The sequence below is a fragment of the Astatotilapia calliptera genome, chromosome 5 (genome assembly GCF_900246225.1).
Source record: "Astatotilapia calliptera chromosome 5, fAstCal1.2, whole genome shotgun sequence".
NCBI lineage: Eukaryota > Metazoa > Chordata > Actinopteri > Cichliformes > Cichlidae > Astatotilapia > Astatotilapia calliptera.
The window spans coordinates 18378234-18395009 of record NC_039306.1 but is presented as its reverse complement, the minus strand read 5'-3'; the positions used below and the strand labels follow the sequence as shown (position 1 = coordinate 18395009).

The 16776-nt window shown below is 39.8% G+C and overlaps 2 protein-coding genes across 2 annotated transcripts in view; both read left to right on the top strand.

Annotated features, from left to right (window-relative positions):
- The first annotated feature begins 3381 nt into the window (after positions 1-3381).
- Positions 3382-6004, top strand: rpl29 (ribosomal protein L29). The gene is made up of 4 exons (XM_026167731.1): positions 3382-3463; positions 3931-3983; positions 4130-4194; positions 5827-6004. Exons 2-4 carry the CDS (start codon positions 3947-3949, stop codon positions 5917-5919), a joined length of 195 nt encoding a protein of 64 aa, XP_026023516.1. The 5' UTR covers positions 3382-3463; positions 3931-3946; the 3' UTR covers positions 5920-6004.
- A 1271-nt stretch (positions 6005-7275) lies between these two features.
- Positions 7276-16776, top strand: part of iars1 (isoleucyl-tRNA synthetase 1) — a 61329-nt gene continuing 51828 nt past the window's right edge. The window contains exons 1-7 of the mRNA XM_026167730.1: positions 7276-7358; positions 8441-8564; positions 10267-10423; positions 10524-10643; positions 10893-10975; positions 15192-15309; positions 15447-15594. Coding sequence (XP_026023515.1) covers positions 8446-8564; positions 10267-10423; positions 10524-10643; positions 10893-10975; positions 15192-15309; positions 15447-15594 — 745 coding nt within the window. The 5' untranslated portion in view covers positions 7276-7358; positions 8441-8445. The remainder of the gene's footprint in view (positions 7359-8440; positions 8565-10266; positions 10424-10523; positions 10644-10892; positions 10976-15191; positions 15310-15446; positions 15595-16776) is intronic.

Genomic DNA, 16776 nt, shown 5'->3' with positions numbered 1-16776 from the left:
CCGAGGACATCAATGGGCTTACTGAGTGTATCACAGACTACATAACTTTCTGCACCGACTCCATTGTTCCAGCTCAGACTGTTCATTGTTACCCAAATAACAAGCCGTGGGTGACTAAGGACATCAAAGCCCTCCTCAACAACAAGAAGAGGGCTTTCAGAGGGGGCAACAAAGAGGAGGTGAGGAAGGTCCAGGTGTTACTAAAGGACAAGATCAGAGAGGCTAAGGACAATTACAGGAGGAAGCTGGAGTGGAAACTCCAGCAGAACAGCATGAGAGAGGTGTGGAGGGGCATGAAGACCATCACTGGATTCAGGCCAACCAACAGCAGGGGAGCTGAGGGAGGTAAGAATAGAGCCGACGAGTTGAATCTGTTTTTCAATAGATTTGACACCACAGTGTCTGCTCCCACCCCCACAACCTCACCTGCAGTCAGCCTGGAATCCAGAGCCACACCACTGTGCCAGCCTCTCTCTTCACATGTTGCCTCCTGTGAGATTCCTGACACCCCTCCCCCACCCATCACCTTCACTCAATACCAGGTTGAGATGCAAATGAGGAGACTTCACTCAGGCAAGTCTGCTGGACCAGACGGAGTGAGTCCCCTTGTCCTCAAGGCCTGTGCCCCCCAGCTGTGTGGAGTCTTTCATAAACTGTTTATGCTGAGTCTGAGTCTGCAGAGGGTCCCGGTGATGTGGAAGACATCATGCCTCGTCCCTGTACCAAAGACGCCTCGTCCCAGTGGCCCCCAGGATTACAGGCCCGTGGCACTGACCTCACACGTCATGAAGACCCTGGAAAGGCTCATCCTGGACCAGCTGCGACCCATAGTAAGACCACATCTGGATCCCCTTCAGTTCGCTTATCAGCCTCGTCTCGGAACAGAGGACGCCATCATCTACCTGCTCAATCGTGTCTACACCCATCTGGACCAGCCGGCGAGCACTGTGAGGGTCATGTTTTTTGACTTTTCCAGTGCTTTCAACACCATCAGGCCGACCCTCCTGGGTGATAAGTTAGCAGCGATGCAGGTGGATGCTTCTCTGGTGTCCTGGATTGTTGATTACCTGACAGGAAGACCACAATATGTACGTCTCCCACAGTGTGTGTCTGACAAGGTGATTAGCAACACAGGGGCACCACAGGGGACTGTCCTCTCCCCCTTCCTCTTCACCCTCTACACCACAGACTTCAGCCACTGCACAGAGACATGCCATCTTCAGAAGTTTTCTGATGACTCTGCGGTGGTTGGATGCATCAGCAGGGATGATGAGACAGAGTACCGGGCTGTGGTCGACTCCTTTGTCACGTGGTGTGAGCAGAATCATCTGCAGCTCAACGTGGCAAAGACCAAGGAACTGATCGTGGACTTCAGGAAGACCAGGAAACACTTGACCCCTGTTTCAATCCAGGGGGTCAGTGTTGACATTGTGGAGGACTATAAATACCTTGGAGTACACATTGACAATAAACTGGACTGGGCTAAAAACACCACAGCACTTTACAGGAAGGGCCAGAGTCGTCTCTATTTTTTGAGGCGACTGAGGTCCTTCAACATCTGCCAGAAAATGCTGAGGATTTTCTATGAGTCTGTGGTGGCCAGTGCGATCCTCTATGCTGTTGCATGCTGGGGGAGCAGGCTGAGGGTCGCAGATGCCAACAGACTTAATAAACTGATCCGTAAGGCCAGCAATGTTGTGGGGATGGAGCTGGACTCCCTCAAGGTGGTGTCGGAGAGGCGGATGCTGTCCAAGATAAAGACAATGTTGGATAACACCTCCCACCCACTCCATGACATGTTGGTCAGTCACAGGAGCTCGTTCAGTGAGAGACTGAGATTACCGAAAAGCACCACTGAACGACACAGGAAATCATTCCTGCCTGTGGCCATCTCCCTGTACAACGCATCCACTTAACACACTGTTTGCTGCTACAACTACACATGTTTCTTTTCCAAATATTTATTTATAAGTGACTTATGTATGTATGTATGTATATATATGTATATATTGTACTATTCTTAGTTAGCGTATTGTCTGTCTTGTCTTAATGTTGGTTTAAAATGGAGCACTGTAACAAAAAATAATTTCCCCCAGGGATCAATAAAGTATTCTGATTCTGATTCTGATGTTCTTTCATTTTAAAGCGCCATCTCTGCACTTGCCCAAATGCAATATATCGTATTATTTTATTTGTTATCTTTTTTTTCCTACATCTATCTCTATGGTTTAGCGCCACAATAGACTGGCCACCTCTCCACGGTGTCCAACCTGTCTGCGTCCCTGAAGTGAAAATTTAAGAAAATGGATCGATGAATTTTATTTTGTTTGATAGTCAGTTTCTTAGAAATCATAGATATCTAAAGAACAAAAAGGCCCACATGCAGTATACATCTTTCTGTAAGGCAGGTATGAGAAACCCGTTTTTATACTGTGGGCCACAACAGCCCGCTTTGATTTAATTTATATAGCACCAAATCACAACCGTCACTCCCATTCTGTCGGTATAAGGAGGTTTAACTGCACATTTAATTATTTGAAGATATCATGGTATAAGTATATATCTGTCAGCATGACTTGGGTTTAAGTTGTGGGAAATAAATGTGTAAGCTCACACTCAAAACCATGCAGTGGACAAGACTGGAGTCTTTCCGTGGCTAATTCTGGCCCCTGGGCCTTATGTTTGACACACCTACTGTAAAGGTGTTTGAGATGGTTAACTTAATCTACAGCAGTGTACGGGAGTGGCTGTACCTCAGGTGGTAGAGCAGGTCAGCTGCTAACCGGTTGGTGGTTCGATCCCAGGCTCCACCAGTCTGCATGCCAAATATCCTCGGGCAAGATACTAACCCCATGTTGCTCTCTGATGCATCCATCGGAGCGTGAATGTGTATGAATGTTAGATAGTAAGCACATAACAATTTAGAAAAAGTGTTTGTGTGATTGGGTGAATGAATTAGTTGTATAAAGCGCTTTGAGTGCTCAGAGTAGAAAAGCGCTATATAAAAACCGGTCCATATACGACGGAAAAAATACCATGGAGAAAAAGGAAGTGTACATTCAACAAAATTGCATTTATATACATTTTGGCCTGTTTTGTATTTCCGATCCTTTTTTTCCCCTTTTATTTATATAGTTCTGCTCCAAATATATAGTTTCCAAATGCAAAAACAAAAGTGAAAGATTATGCAGAAGAGAATCAGTCAAAATCAAATCAGTGGGTCTTCTAGTTACAAGCAGACCTGTCACGTTTTCATTTGTGGAATAGAAAGGCTGTGAGTGACATCCAGTGGCTTGTCGTAGACTCCAGCCTGTTGTAGAAGGACCCACCAATCAGCAGGAGGCGCTGTCACCATCCACATCTGTTCTTCTGCCGCTAACTTCCTCTCTTGGCTCCACTCTTTATCTTTTTCTGCTCGCTCGGGTTTTCTTTCTCTTCCGGTTGTCGTCTGTTCGTGTGGCAGGTATCTATTTTCCCCAACTCGGGGACTCTTAAAAAATCCTCATCAATCTGAGTGTATTTCATATGTTTGCAAAGAAACAGACAGTGATTTAGATGAGGGGCTTTCTTAATGATGGATCCATGGCAGTATTGTTTAGATGGGATCCCAAATAAAGCCTGAAAATGACGTTCAAGGCGTGTTAACGCTCTGTGTAGCAGAGCTGTAGTTTCGCAGTAGCTTCCGACCACCAGGCAGTCTTTCTAAGCACAGCCCAGCCGCACAGTCATTTTTTAAAATTATTATTTATTTCATGTGTAGTTTTATATCATAATTCTGTTGCTACCCAGAATTTTTTCCGACGGACACAGCTGGTTGAAATGAATGAAGCATCGTTAGCCACCTGATGCTAATCCAATCCCAGTTAATACTGATGATAACTACAGATTAAGGTCTGATGCGCATTTCTCCCTCATTTTCTCTACTTTTAGATTAACCAGCGTCGAAATGGCCAAGTCTAAGAACCACACAACCCACAACCAGTGTAAGTAACTGCTGAAGTAACTGTAAAGTCGTTTTACCGAGATGTGGTGCTGTTGCGTTAGCTTTGAGGTTTAGCTACTTGCCTGTAGTTAAATATTGCAAAGCTAGCTGCTTTGTATTAATTGTCGCTCCTTTTTATTTGAACAGCTCGGAAACACCACAGGAATGGCATCAAGAAGCCACGATCACAGCGATATGAATCTCTGAAGGGGGTGCGTACTGTTACAATTTTACATGTTTGTATCTTTGAAAAAAACAAAACGGGTTTTGTGAACATGATCTGCAAGGCAAGCATGCAGCTCATGGTCAAATCCTCTGTAGTAAAGTGTGCTTTGTATAACTTTTGTAATGAAGTGAGTGGATGTTATTGCCTTAAAATGTAATATGGAGTATTTCTAAATTTAAAACGTTGCATTGGCGCTTGCTTGCAGCAGCATTTACAGTTACAGCGTTTTCTGTCAGCCTTTTCCAGTGTGCTACTGTTACTAGTGACTTTCTAATTTGGAGAATGAATATTTTGAAAGAAAACGACAGCAATAGTATTGATAGCATTATATGCAGTGACATAATTTCAATGTGTGGACAAAAGTAGCCCAGGCAGTGTTTTCCCTGACAATTTCCTGTGAAATTATAAAATGGCTGTTTAACAAATGGTAACTCATCAGGTGTTGTACATCTGGTCAAGCTTTTTAAAGAGTAGTTTAAAGCCCTGTTTTTCCGAAATGTAATCACAATTGTAACTACTTACATCCATCATTTGTTCTTCCTAGAGTTGAGGTATTTATTTACATTTGGATCGCAGATCAGCAGCAGTTGGCTAGCTTGATTTGATTCAATAGTGCTTTTGCATGAAGTAGCAAATACCAATCAAAAGGACCGAAACTGTGAAGCAAGCTTTTTTTCTATGTTTAGTTGGAATAGTTTTTTGCGTATTTAAGTACTGGACCCTTATTAATTAAAGTTATTAATTTATTTATTTTCAAGTTGTTGAAGTAATTCCCTTTGGTAACAAATCATCTCTGGAGCGTGACAAGTGGTTCATGCTCTAAGACAGGCCCTACCTAGTCTCCTTGAGGTTTCTTCCTGTTGAAAGGAAGTTTTTCTTTAGCAGTTTTGCCCAGTGCTTGCTCATAGGGTGTTTGTTGGGACAGTAGGGCCTTTACCTTGCAATATAAATTACCTTCAGGTGACTATTGTTCTGATTTTTGGAAATCCAAGTAAAACAAACGTATTGAATTGAAGTATTAGCAACGTAAAGACACACCTTTGCTACAGCTGTGGGCTCGAATCATCAGAATGTGCATTCATCAATTATTTAGCTACCGCCCACCCAAGCTAATTTATTAATTCCTTAAAATGGTTGCGTTCTGGATTGATGATTAATTCAGAGACCTGCTCCCAATCAGGCATAAACACAGTGACATGACAGGCAGGTTGGTTTGAAATTATATAGATAGGCCAGTTAATTGTCATATTTATTTACTTTTTTTTTTTTTTTTTTACATTAAAGAAATTGGATCACTGCTGAAAGACCTCCTGGTTATTATTATAATCTGGTTATTAAAGTGTGTGTGTGAATGTGCAGAGTAACAGAGAGGTCCTTGGTAATTTTGGATTGTTGGATTAGGTAAGGTTTAGGTTTATCAGTTTCATTTAGGTTAGCACTGTTTTAATACATGATACAAAGCTGCTAACATTACTCTGTCTGCCCAAAGCTCTCGCTAACCTGTTAAAATGAAATAATTATTTTTGCATTGTGTTATTAAAGTTTATTTTGCTTCGAAGAAAACTTTCTGAACTTTCAGTTCAGTGAACCTGCTAACTACTTGTTTACTTTGTTGCAGGTGGACCCCAAGTTCCTGAGGAATATGCGCTTTGCTAAGAAGCACAACAAGAAGGGCTTGAAGGCAGCACGGAAGGCCGCTATGGAGAAATAAGCAGCTAGCCCATCACCTCATGTCTGTCAGAGTCCATTTTGTGTTACCATCATCAAAATAAAGCTATGCTTTGTTAACACACCAACATCTGATTGTTCTTTATTGAGGTTCCTGCTTCTCTCTGGTTTTATAGAATAAATTATGTTATTGGTTATTAAGGGTTTATTTCTTTCTAATGTGTCTCTAGTTTGTTCATTGAAACTGAAAGTATGTAGAAAACTGGATAATGGTTGAGTTTGAAATATTGCAAAGATTGGGGGGGGATGGTTTTAATCAGGATAGATGAAGTTTGATTGCACAACCTCAATAGAAATAAGAACTTTCTCTAGATTTCTAAAATCACTAACAAGCTGTGACAGAAATATATTCTAATAAGGAAGGGAGTTGAATAAATCAAGTTGACTTCTAGCATCTTTTTTCCCCTTTCCTTAATCCCATGCAAAGATTTGAAACACCATGAATGGAAGTCATGAAAGTGTGACATTACCATGTGAAAACACAATCATTGCACAGGTGTTATCACATGGGTAATAACTAAAGCAATTCAACACCAGGAAGTGAAGTGATGGACCTCCTTGCTGCCAGAAAAGCTTCACCTGTCTTGACAATGATATTTACTCATTTCGTGTTTTGATGATGTTGTCAGTCTTTAACATATGGCTGCCCACTGCTTCACTGAGTGAATGGGTTAAATGCAGAGAGGAATTTCCCCACGGGGATCAATAAAGTACACTTTCTTCTTCTTTCTTTCTTTTTCTTTCATATTAGACCCAAACCGCCCATACAGTGGGGCTGAGATCTGATGACTTATAGCATTTTCACATCTTTTGTGCCCTATCCATGGCAGAGAATTGTTATTCCACAAAAAAACCTGTAGAGGTGGAGTCAACTAGAGCAAATACCCCCCCCCCCCCCCCCCCCCCCCATAAAAAAAAATGCATAGAGGCTGAACATATAGTGTATAGTGTTTGTATCTTAGGAAGTAAGTTTACTGAAAATATAGGGTAGTCAAAATGTTTAAGTTTTTTTTAATTGAAAAAAAAAGTTTAAAACTTGTGGTCGATTTTTAAACCTTTAGTAGATGGCATATAGTCATAGTAATGAACAGAATAAAATATAAAAAGAAAGAACCAAAGTGGGAACAAAATATAATTTAGTCGTAGTAAAAGTTAGTTAGTAAAACAAGTAGATTAATAGTGTTTTTTAAAAACACGAATTTCGTTATTTAAAAAACAAATCACTGAATTTGAAGATAAGATTAGGAGATGTTTTTGTGGAGTTTTGTTTTTGTTTTGTTGTTCTTGTCTATGTAATTTAGCGTTTTATTTTTATTTTCATGCAACAACGTTGTTTGCCGTCCATTAGTCGTCACTTCCGCTCACGCTCTGACTCCAGCTTGCATCATTTCTCGTGTCTTGTCAGCCGGGTTCGGACAGCATGTGAGTACCTGCATTCAAACTTAGTAATGGCCTTAATATGAAGGTTTGGTCGCAGCAACACTGCGCTGTACGGCTGTCAGTGTGAGTGAGCGACTGAACGTAATTTTTAATAAACTTTGCGTTTCCTTCAGCTACAAGCTAACTAACTGAAGCGCCGACTTACTAGCTTAACCTTCCAGCTAACAACAAGGAGGCGTCATTTCTCGGATGCGAACTGACTGCTGTGGAAAATTGATTTATCAGATTTAATTATCACTTTGGTCAAATTTAGAGTGATTATATGTCGGAGGTAGAAATAACATATATCTAGGTTTGACTTCAGGGTTAAACATGATTCCTAAAAAAAGGGACAGCATGTTTTGCTAAGAAAGTATTGAGCTCTGACAGGTTTTTGGCACATCAAAGAATGAGAGTCAGAGTTATTATAATTTTTTAGGTTTTGCATTTAGTTTACAAATTGGTTTTGCCAGTTTCAGTTTATTGTTTGAAAATGTGCTCGGTTTTAGTCCTTTTAGTTAGGGAAGTCAGTACAGGGTTACAATAAAATACAGAAGTCTGTGAGAGAAGTTAACTCACAGTGTTGCATACCTCCAAAGTCTCAATAAACATGACTCATCAGGCAAATTGTGATTATTATTATTATTATTTTCTTTTTTTTTACTAATCTAACAAATACTAAAACTACTGTAGTTTTGTGTTATTATTTTTGTTAACTTTTTTTTTTCGCATGCAGCTTTAGATTTTAGTTTTATTTTTAGTTAAGAACCTTTATCAGAGGAGCGTGAAAGGCATTCATTTAGAAAATATGCTTACAGGTAGTTTCGTTAGGCGTTGGCTCTGTTTAGTTATTTGATCAGAAACTTTTGCGTAGTGGAGTCTAAAAGTTTTTACCTTGAAAGTGAGATTTAATTATTCACTTTTATAAAATAGGCATAACTAGGGATATTTTAATAGGTGATTCTTTATAGTTCTAGTTTGTTAATGCATTAAAAAAAATTGTGCATGTGATGATCTTGGCAGGAAGTACAAACTATAATTCCTGTTCTGTGAGTGTAACATTTGAGTTTTGTTTGTCCTCACAGACGCAATGGTGGAGCGGGTTCCTGAAAACATTAACTTTCCCTCTGAAGAGGAGAAGATTATAAACTTTTGGAATGAAAAGGACTGCTTCCAGGAATGCCTCAAACAGTCCAAGAACAGACCCAGGTAAATCCAGTTGCAAATTTCCATGTTCTTCTTGTATCTGTATGGGTTTTCTCTAGGTGCTCCCATTTCCTAACGAACAAAACATATTTACACACAAGCTGTGAATAACCTAAGATAATACTGAAATTTGGTTGAAGTGTGTTTAGATTAAGTTAGCTTTTTGCTTGGAATGTGTTGGTTCGGACAATCTCCAGTATAAACGTCTAAAAATCCACCATTTATTATAACTTATTGTAAAACACTTACGAACAGTTCTTTTAAATGTAATAGTCATAGTATAGTCAATATATGACTTATAGCTGCTAACAATCTGTATTTGAGCAGACATAATTTTGTTGTATCGCTTTAATGCTGGGTGTTTTATAAGGATTGGTTTTAAGCGTTCTGGCAGCTGGTAACAGCCAGAGAAAATAGTTGTATTTCCTGATTGTCCAGTTTTATTTCTTACCAGTGTCTGAGTCATGTGAGGTCCATTGGAAAAAACAAGGTAGCTATGAAAAGTGTGTATGGTGTATGGTAGTATAATATCAGAAAGCACAAATACTGTGTTATCATTGCGTCACAGCTATGATGTTCTAGATTCAAACCTGATTATCAGCTGGGCCTTTTCTGTTAGAAATTTGCATATTCTTCTTGTATCTGTTTGTTTGTTTTTTTTGTTTGTTTGTTTGTTTGTTTTTGGAGTCAGCTCCAGCCCCTCGTTGACCTTGACTGGATAAGTGGTTAAGAAAATAACCTGTTGTTTACCTCAGGTTAAAACTTGGCTCTCAAAAAAAGTGTAATGAAAGTCAAAGTGAAAGTAAAGTGTTACACTTTCCATTATTCTTTCATAGCTTAGGATCATATCTGTGTTATTTTCATATTCATTCTTTAAATTTGACTTGCAGATCAAATCAGGAAGCTTTTCTCAATCTACACTCTTAACTAAAGTTAAAACATTTATTTTCATCAGCAACTGTGAGAAGGTTATTTATGCTTTAATTACATGGAGACTGGATTACTGTAATTCATTATATATTGAATTGAGTAAAAACACTAATATCACAGTTGTTATTACTGGTGTGTCAAAGTGCAGCTCCTAGACTCCTGACTGGTACCTGGAAGGATGATCATATTTTGCCTGTTTTTAAATTGTTACACTGGCTTTTTGTGAAAATATTATTACTCATATATAAGTGATTGTAAGAAAATGATCCAGGTTATGACCCATGTCGTTCACTTAGATATCTCACTCAGATATCCTGTGTCCCACATTGCTCACTCCAGCGATAAGCAGATTTTAGTAATTGCAAATTCCTTATTGTCTCATATTCCTGACCGGAGATTGTCTCATACAGCCCAAGTCCAAAACTCTGGAATTGGGTCATCTACCTACTAATAGTATTTAAATACCAGCTGAAATCATACCTCTTTTTAATAGCTTTCTCAGATTCTGACTTACAGTGTCATTCTCCCTAATGTGTCTCTCTTATTATTTTATGATTTATTATTCTCTAAATATTAAAACTTTGTGCCTTTTCATTTGATTATTTTTATTGGTCTTAAATGATTTGTTTTTCTTTTAAGTATTGATAGATTTATTTGCTGTGTGCTGTATAAATAAATGTATAGCATGTTGCGAGTTTGTTTTACCAGTTAACAAAAATGCTGTTCCACATAGAAGTATTCAAGATTTGCATTTGCTACCTATCTCTCAAACCAGGTACACCTTCTACGATGGACCTCCCTTTGCTACTGGTCTACCCCACTATGGTCACATCTTAGCTGGTACCATCAAGGACATTGTTACTCGCTTTTACCACCAGAGTGGCTTCTATGTGGACCGGCGCTTTGGATGGGACTGTCATGGCCTACCTGTGGTAAGAATTTGCCATAGCTGTCTTTTTAATGTTTCAATTCAATGTTACAATGTGGTCTGTTAATATTTAGTATTTGTCAAATCCTGTGTGTTTTATGTAGGAGTATGAGATTGATAAGACTTTGGGGATCAAAGGACCAGAAGATGTGGCCAAAATGGGCATTGCTGAGTACAACAAGCAATGCCGAAGCATTGTAATGAGATACTCCAACGAGTGGGAGGTGAGTCCAGTGTATCTGACTAAGAGCAAAACACAGTTTACACTAAATAGTTGGGCTAGGTTCATGTTGAATGTTGTGGTGAATTCCTTGCCATTTGTAAGCCTGCATAACGAGTGACCTTCTAAAGTAGTTGTAAATATGTGTTACCTCTAAATTCATATCATAAAAATCTATAACAAATCGCCCTGCATATATTTACCATGGTAATTTGTTCTTTTCATTTTCACGTGCGTTTGTAATTGTATCTAGGCTTCAGTAAAGCGAATGGGACGATGGATTGACTTCCAAAATGACTACAAGACCCTTTACCCATGGTTCATGGAGACTGTCTGGTATGTATGTAAAAAGGGGAAAAAATGCACGTTTTTATAAAGACTTGTTTTGACTGCAGCAATTGCAAAAACATGGTGTGGGGCTATGGAAGGGTGCTTTTGGATTGGCAATGTGCAAATTTCTGAACACAAATGCAGCCAGTTTATTTCAACAATGAGCAGCAGAATCTACCAAGAGCAGTGCAAATCAATGAAATGCACCTGAAAGAGAATCTGTATATTCATGGGAACTAAGTAGGGTCTCTGAGGTTTTGGGTAGCTGTTATCTGGCTAAATCTGACAGCTCAGGCAGAACGCAGGATTTATCCTGAGAGGGGGTGCTTTGTCATTAAATAAGACCAACACGCATGATGTGTGTCAGACACACAAACCATTACTTCATGTTAGGTCCTGACTATTCGGGCATTAAGTTGCAAATACAGTGGGGCAAAAAAGTATTTAGTCAGCCACCGATTGTGCAAGTTCCCCCACTTAAAATGATGACAGAGGTCAGTAATTTGCACCAGAGGTACACGTCAACTGTGAGAGACAGAATGTGAAAAAAAAATCCATGAATCCACATGGTAGGATTTGTAAAGAATTTATTCGTAAATCAGGGTGGAAAATAAGTATTTGGTCAATAACAAAAATACAACTCAATACTTTGTAACATAACCTTTGTTGGCAATAACAGAGGTCAAACGTTTACTATAGGTCTTTACCAGGTTTGCACACACAGTAGCTGGTATTTTGGCCCATTCCTCCATGCAGATCTTCTCGAGAGCAGTGATGTTTTGGGGCTGTCGCCGAGCAACACGGACTTTCAACTCCCGCCACAGATTTTCTATGGGGTTGAGGTCTGGAGACTGGCTAGGCCACTCCAGGACTTTCAAATGCTTCTTACGGAGCCACTCCTTTGTTGCCCGGGCGGTGTGTTTTGGATCATTGTCATGTTGGAAGACCCAGCCTCGTTTCATCTTCAAAGTTCTCACTGATGGAAGGAGGTTTTGGCTCAAAATCTCACGATACATGGCCCCATTCATTCTGTCCTTAACACGGATCAGTCGTCCTGTCCCCTTGGCAGAAAAACAGCCCCATAGCATGATGTTTCCACCCCCATGCGTCACAGTAGGTATGGTGTTCTTGGGATGCAACTCAGTATTCTTCTTCCTCCAAACACGACGAGTTGAGTTTATACCAAAAAGTTCTACTTTGGTTTCATCTGACCACATGACATTCTCCCAATCCTCTGCTGTATCATCCATGTGCTCTCTGGCAAACTTCAGACGGGCCTGGACATGCACTGGCTTCAGCAGCGGAACACGTCTGGCACTGCGGGATTTGATTCCCTGCCGTTGTAGTGTGTTACTGATGGTGACCTTTGTTACTTTGGTCCCAGCTCTCTGCAGGTCATTCACCAGGTCCCCCCGTGTGGTTCTGGGATCTTTGCTCACCGTTCTCATGATCATTTTGACCCCACGGGATGAGATCTTGCGTGGAGCCCCAGATCGTGGGAGATTATCAGTGGTCTTGTATGTCTTCCATTTTCTGATGATCGCTCCCACAGTTGATTTTTTCACACCAAGCTGCTTGCCTATTGTAGATTCACTCTTCCCAGTCTGGTGCAGGTCTACAATACTTTTCCTGGTGTCCTTCGAAAGCTCTTTGGTCTTGGCCATGGCGGAGTTTGGAGTCTGACTGTTTGAGGCTGTGGACAGGTGTCTTTTATACAGATGATGAGTTCAAACAGGTGCCATTCATACAGGTAACGAGTGGGGGACAGAAAAGCTTCTTACAGAAGATGTTACAGGTCTGTGAGAGCCAGAGATTTTCCATGTTTGAGGTGACCAAATACTTATTTTCCACCCTGATTTACGAATAAATTCTTTACAAATCCTACCATGTGGATTCATGGATTTTTTTTTCACATTCTGTCTCTCACAGTTGAAGTGTACCTCTGGTGCAAATTACTGACCTCTGTCATCATTTTAAGTGGGGGAACTTGCACAATCAGTGGCTGACTAAATACTTTTTTGCCCCACTGTATATGCTGTACTCTTGAGTTTTTGGTTTCTTTTTCTCTGCATGCTTTGTGACAGTGCAGTTGTTTGTTTTAGCCAACCGAAGTAATCAGACTGATCTGGTTGCACCAGCTTCTGCAAAATCCCAAAATACATTCAGTGAGACTTGACCATTATGTTGTAGAATTTAAACAATTGCCTGTTGTGTTCTATGTCAGTGTGATCCCACACCAATTCAGTAATGTTGTCTGATATGGTAAATGGATACTTATTATAGTGCTTTTCTACTCCAGTTGAACACTCAAAATATTTTGTTTTTCCATTCTATGTTCAGATTTTTTTTCTATCCATCTATGCTTTTACTACGTGGGCAGTATGTTTGGGATCATTGTAATGAATGAAAATGAAGCTGTTGCCAATCACATGCTTTACTGGTGGTATTGCATGGTGGTGTGACAGTACTTTGCAGCCTTCATAGTTCAATCAATTTCGACAAGCTCTTCAATGCCACTGGCTGAAATGCAACCCCAAACCATGGCAGAACCTCCACGTGTCTTACAAATCACTGTAGACACTCACTGTTGTATCTGTCTCCTGACCTCCTCCATACATATTGATGAGGAGAAATCTCCAGTTTGGATTCTTCACTCAGTCAGACCTGCTGTCACTGATTTTCAGTCCAGTTCTTGTGCAATTTGGCATACCCCAGGCTTTTATCTATGTTTCCCTTCCTTAAGAGTAGATTCTTGACAGCTATCCTTCCACTGAGAGCATTTCTGATGAAGCTTCAGTGAAAAGCAGATAGAGGGACAGATGCATCTCTCAGGTTTTCCATAAAATTTTAAGGACACACTTTACAGCATGCTGAGATACACGATTTTTCATCTAAAATTTGCTCTTTCTCAAAGAATCTGAAAGAATTGGTTCTCCTCTAAGTTTGACATAACATAACATTGACAATAACAGACAACTTGCATGTGTAAGAAACTACAACTAAAAGGCTTTTTGTCAATTTTTAACCAACAAATTATTGAGTTGACCTTGAATACCTTGGTGGATACAATACATAATTTAACAAGTAACTTTACCCCACTCTACACCCCTACAAAGTTTTATCAGAATTCATTCAAAACCTTTTAAGCTTTTGTGTTTAAAGACAAAAGTGCATGCAAACACTATGAGGTGTGGCTCAAGAGATTTGCACGCTATTGAAAATGAAAGTTATTTATGGATATAGAGCCCTCTGCATGTACACTCAAAATCTTAACAAGTATATTTGTCTTATTTCTAGTCAAAATATCTCATTACACTTAAAATAAGACAAAATCAGCTACAAAGCAACATTCCAGTAAGCTATATGAACTTGTTTCAAGACAGTGAATCTTGTAACTAGAGAAAAACTAAATAATTTTCACTTGTTTCATTGGCAGATTTCTTTTCACTTATTTCAAGTCAAAATATCTTGTATTAAGTGAAAAAAGCAACATGTTTAGCTTGTGTTAGTCAGTTGTTTTCTTCCTTCAGATGCTCAATGTCAAGACTTCCTCTGTAACATTTAAATAGCCATGTTGAGGGCAGGAAATATGCTCTGTTCTACACATTTAGGTTTGTGAACAGTCAAAACAACATTGTGTTCACATAACATTGTGCACAGCTTTCGTAGTTTATTGCATATTAAGATAAATGTAGAAGAGTGCAAGTCCCAGCTTTATGTCTTTGTATGCAGTGCTTGTGCACTGTTATATATTGTAATACTTGCATCAGAATTCACTCTCTGGTGATAATAGATGATGCATTTGATGCAAAATATATCTATGGATTCCCTGTGAGAAGTGAGGATGAGCATCCCTTTGCACTCATATTGGTTATTAATTAAAGGCTTTAGCAGGAAAATAAGTTTTGAAATTCGTCAGTAATACAGCCTGTGGGAGAATATAAAATGGTCTTTAACTTAACCTTCTCTCATTTCTTCTCACCACTGGCCCATGACCTGACTCTTTTCATAAATGCTCTGTCATATTTGATGAATGCTATGTGGGAAATCAGTCTGAACGATTTTTAACTGTTACCAGAGAGATAAAGCTAACAATTTTACGTATTCATGTGTGAAACTGTTGCAATTTAACTTACTAGACACAGAATCTTTGAAACTTGTTGCGTTTTGTGGAGTTGATGTTTTCTTCTTTATTTTAAAATGTTTGTTTTCTTTCTCTCAGGTGGGTTTTTAAACAGCTGTATGACAAGGGTCTGGTGTACCGAGGTGTCAAAGTTATGCCTTTCTCCACTGCCTGCAACACCCCCTTGTCCAACTTTGAGGCCAATCAGAACTACAAGGTTGGCACAGAACATTACCTCTTTACATATTTGCTGGTGTAATGTAACACGGCTATTGTTGCCTCTATTGTAAGTGCAGGTACTGTACTTCTTAAAACAAAGTTGACCTTGTTTCTATGCTTAATGCTTGTCTCCAGGATGTTCAGGACCCCTCGGTGATTGTCAACTTCCCACTGGTTGAGAATGAGGATGTTGCTTTGATTGCCTGGACAACCACACCATGGACACTGCCGAGCAACCTGGCCCTGTGTGTGAACCCAGAATTACTTTATGTCAAGGTCAAAGGTGAGCAAAGAACATAGCACACATCTTGTGCTACAACAATAATAATAATGGATTGGATTTATATAGCGCTTTTCAAGGCACCCAAAGCGCTTTACAATACCACTATTCATTCACTCTCACATTCACACACTGGTGGAGGCAGCTACGGTTGTAGCCACAGCTGCCCTGGGGCAGACTGACAGAAGCGAGGCTGCCATATCGCGCCATCGGCCCCTCTGGCCAACACCAGTAGGCGGTAGGGTAAAGTGTCTTGCCCAAGGACGCAACGACCAGGACAGAGAGCCCAGGGATCGAACCGGCGACCTTCCGGTTATAGATACGCTTCCCAACCCCCTGAGCCACGGTCTCCCCCAAGGGTTGCTGTTTCTTCAAGTCATTGCAGTTATGCACCTCGTTCCTTACAATCAGTGGTTTTACACTTTTTTAACTCAGCCAATTACTAAATGCTACAGTAAAGAGGAGCAGGTCACTGTAACTGTAAAAATGTAAACGAGGAATGCAGCAGAAAATAGTTAATCTTGTAAATTGGTAGATCAGTATATTTATTTTACCACTTAATGCATACTTGGTATTATCATTTATTGATAACATGACATATGTGCTCTTAATGATTGATACAGTTGAGTACAAGTGGAAGTGCATTCAAAAATGATTCTGTTTTATGTGAGGAGTGAGTGATTTCTCCCTGTGATGAATGCCAATAGACGTTAGTTGCTTTATCAGCAATTTAGCCTAAAACAGACTTGGCTAAGGAGAATTAAGAGTCTAAAGAACAAATGTATTCATTTTTTGTATCGTCTACTGTAGTGTTTCCCAACCTTTGGGAGCCACGGCACATATTTCACATTAGAGAAATCACACGGCAAACAAAAATGTCACCAAAAGCATATTGATGATTTTTCTCCATGCACCAGGCATAGCGGTTTGTCCCCAGTATACCTTTTTTTGCTTTCTTCTGACCACTACTCTTGCTAGGGCCTTCATCTGGGTTGAAATTTTCTCCAGGACCCAGGTCAGATTGACTACTTTTTCGTTTCAAATATTTATTTATTGCTATTATGCTCAGTGTTATCTCACTTGCAGCATGTCCTCTTCTGTTTACTGGCAGTTGGCAATCTATTTAATTGGAACAACAGGTTGTACTGCCCTCTAGCGGAAGAGAATGTAATTGTTCTGCCCATT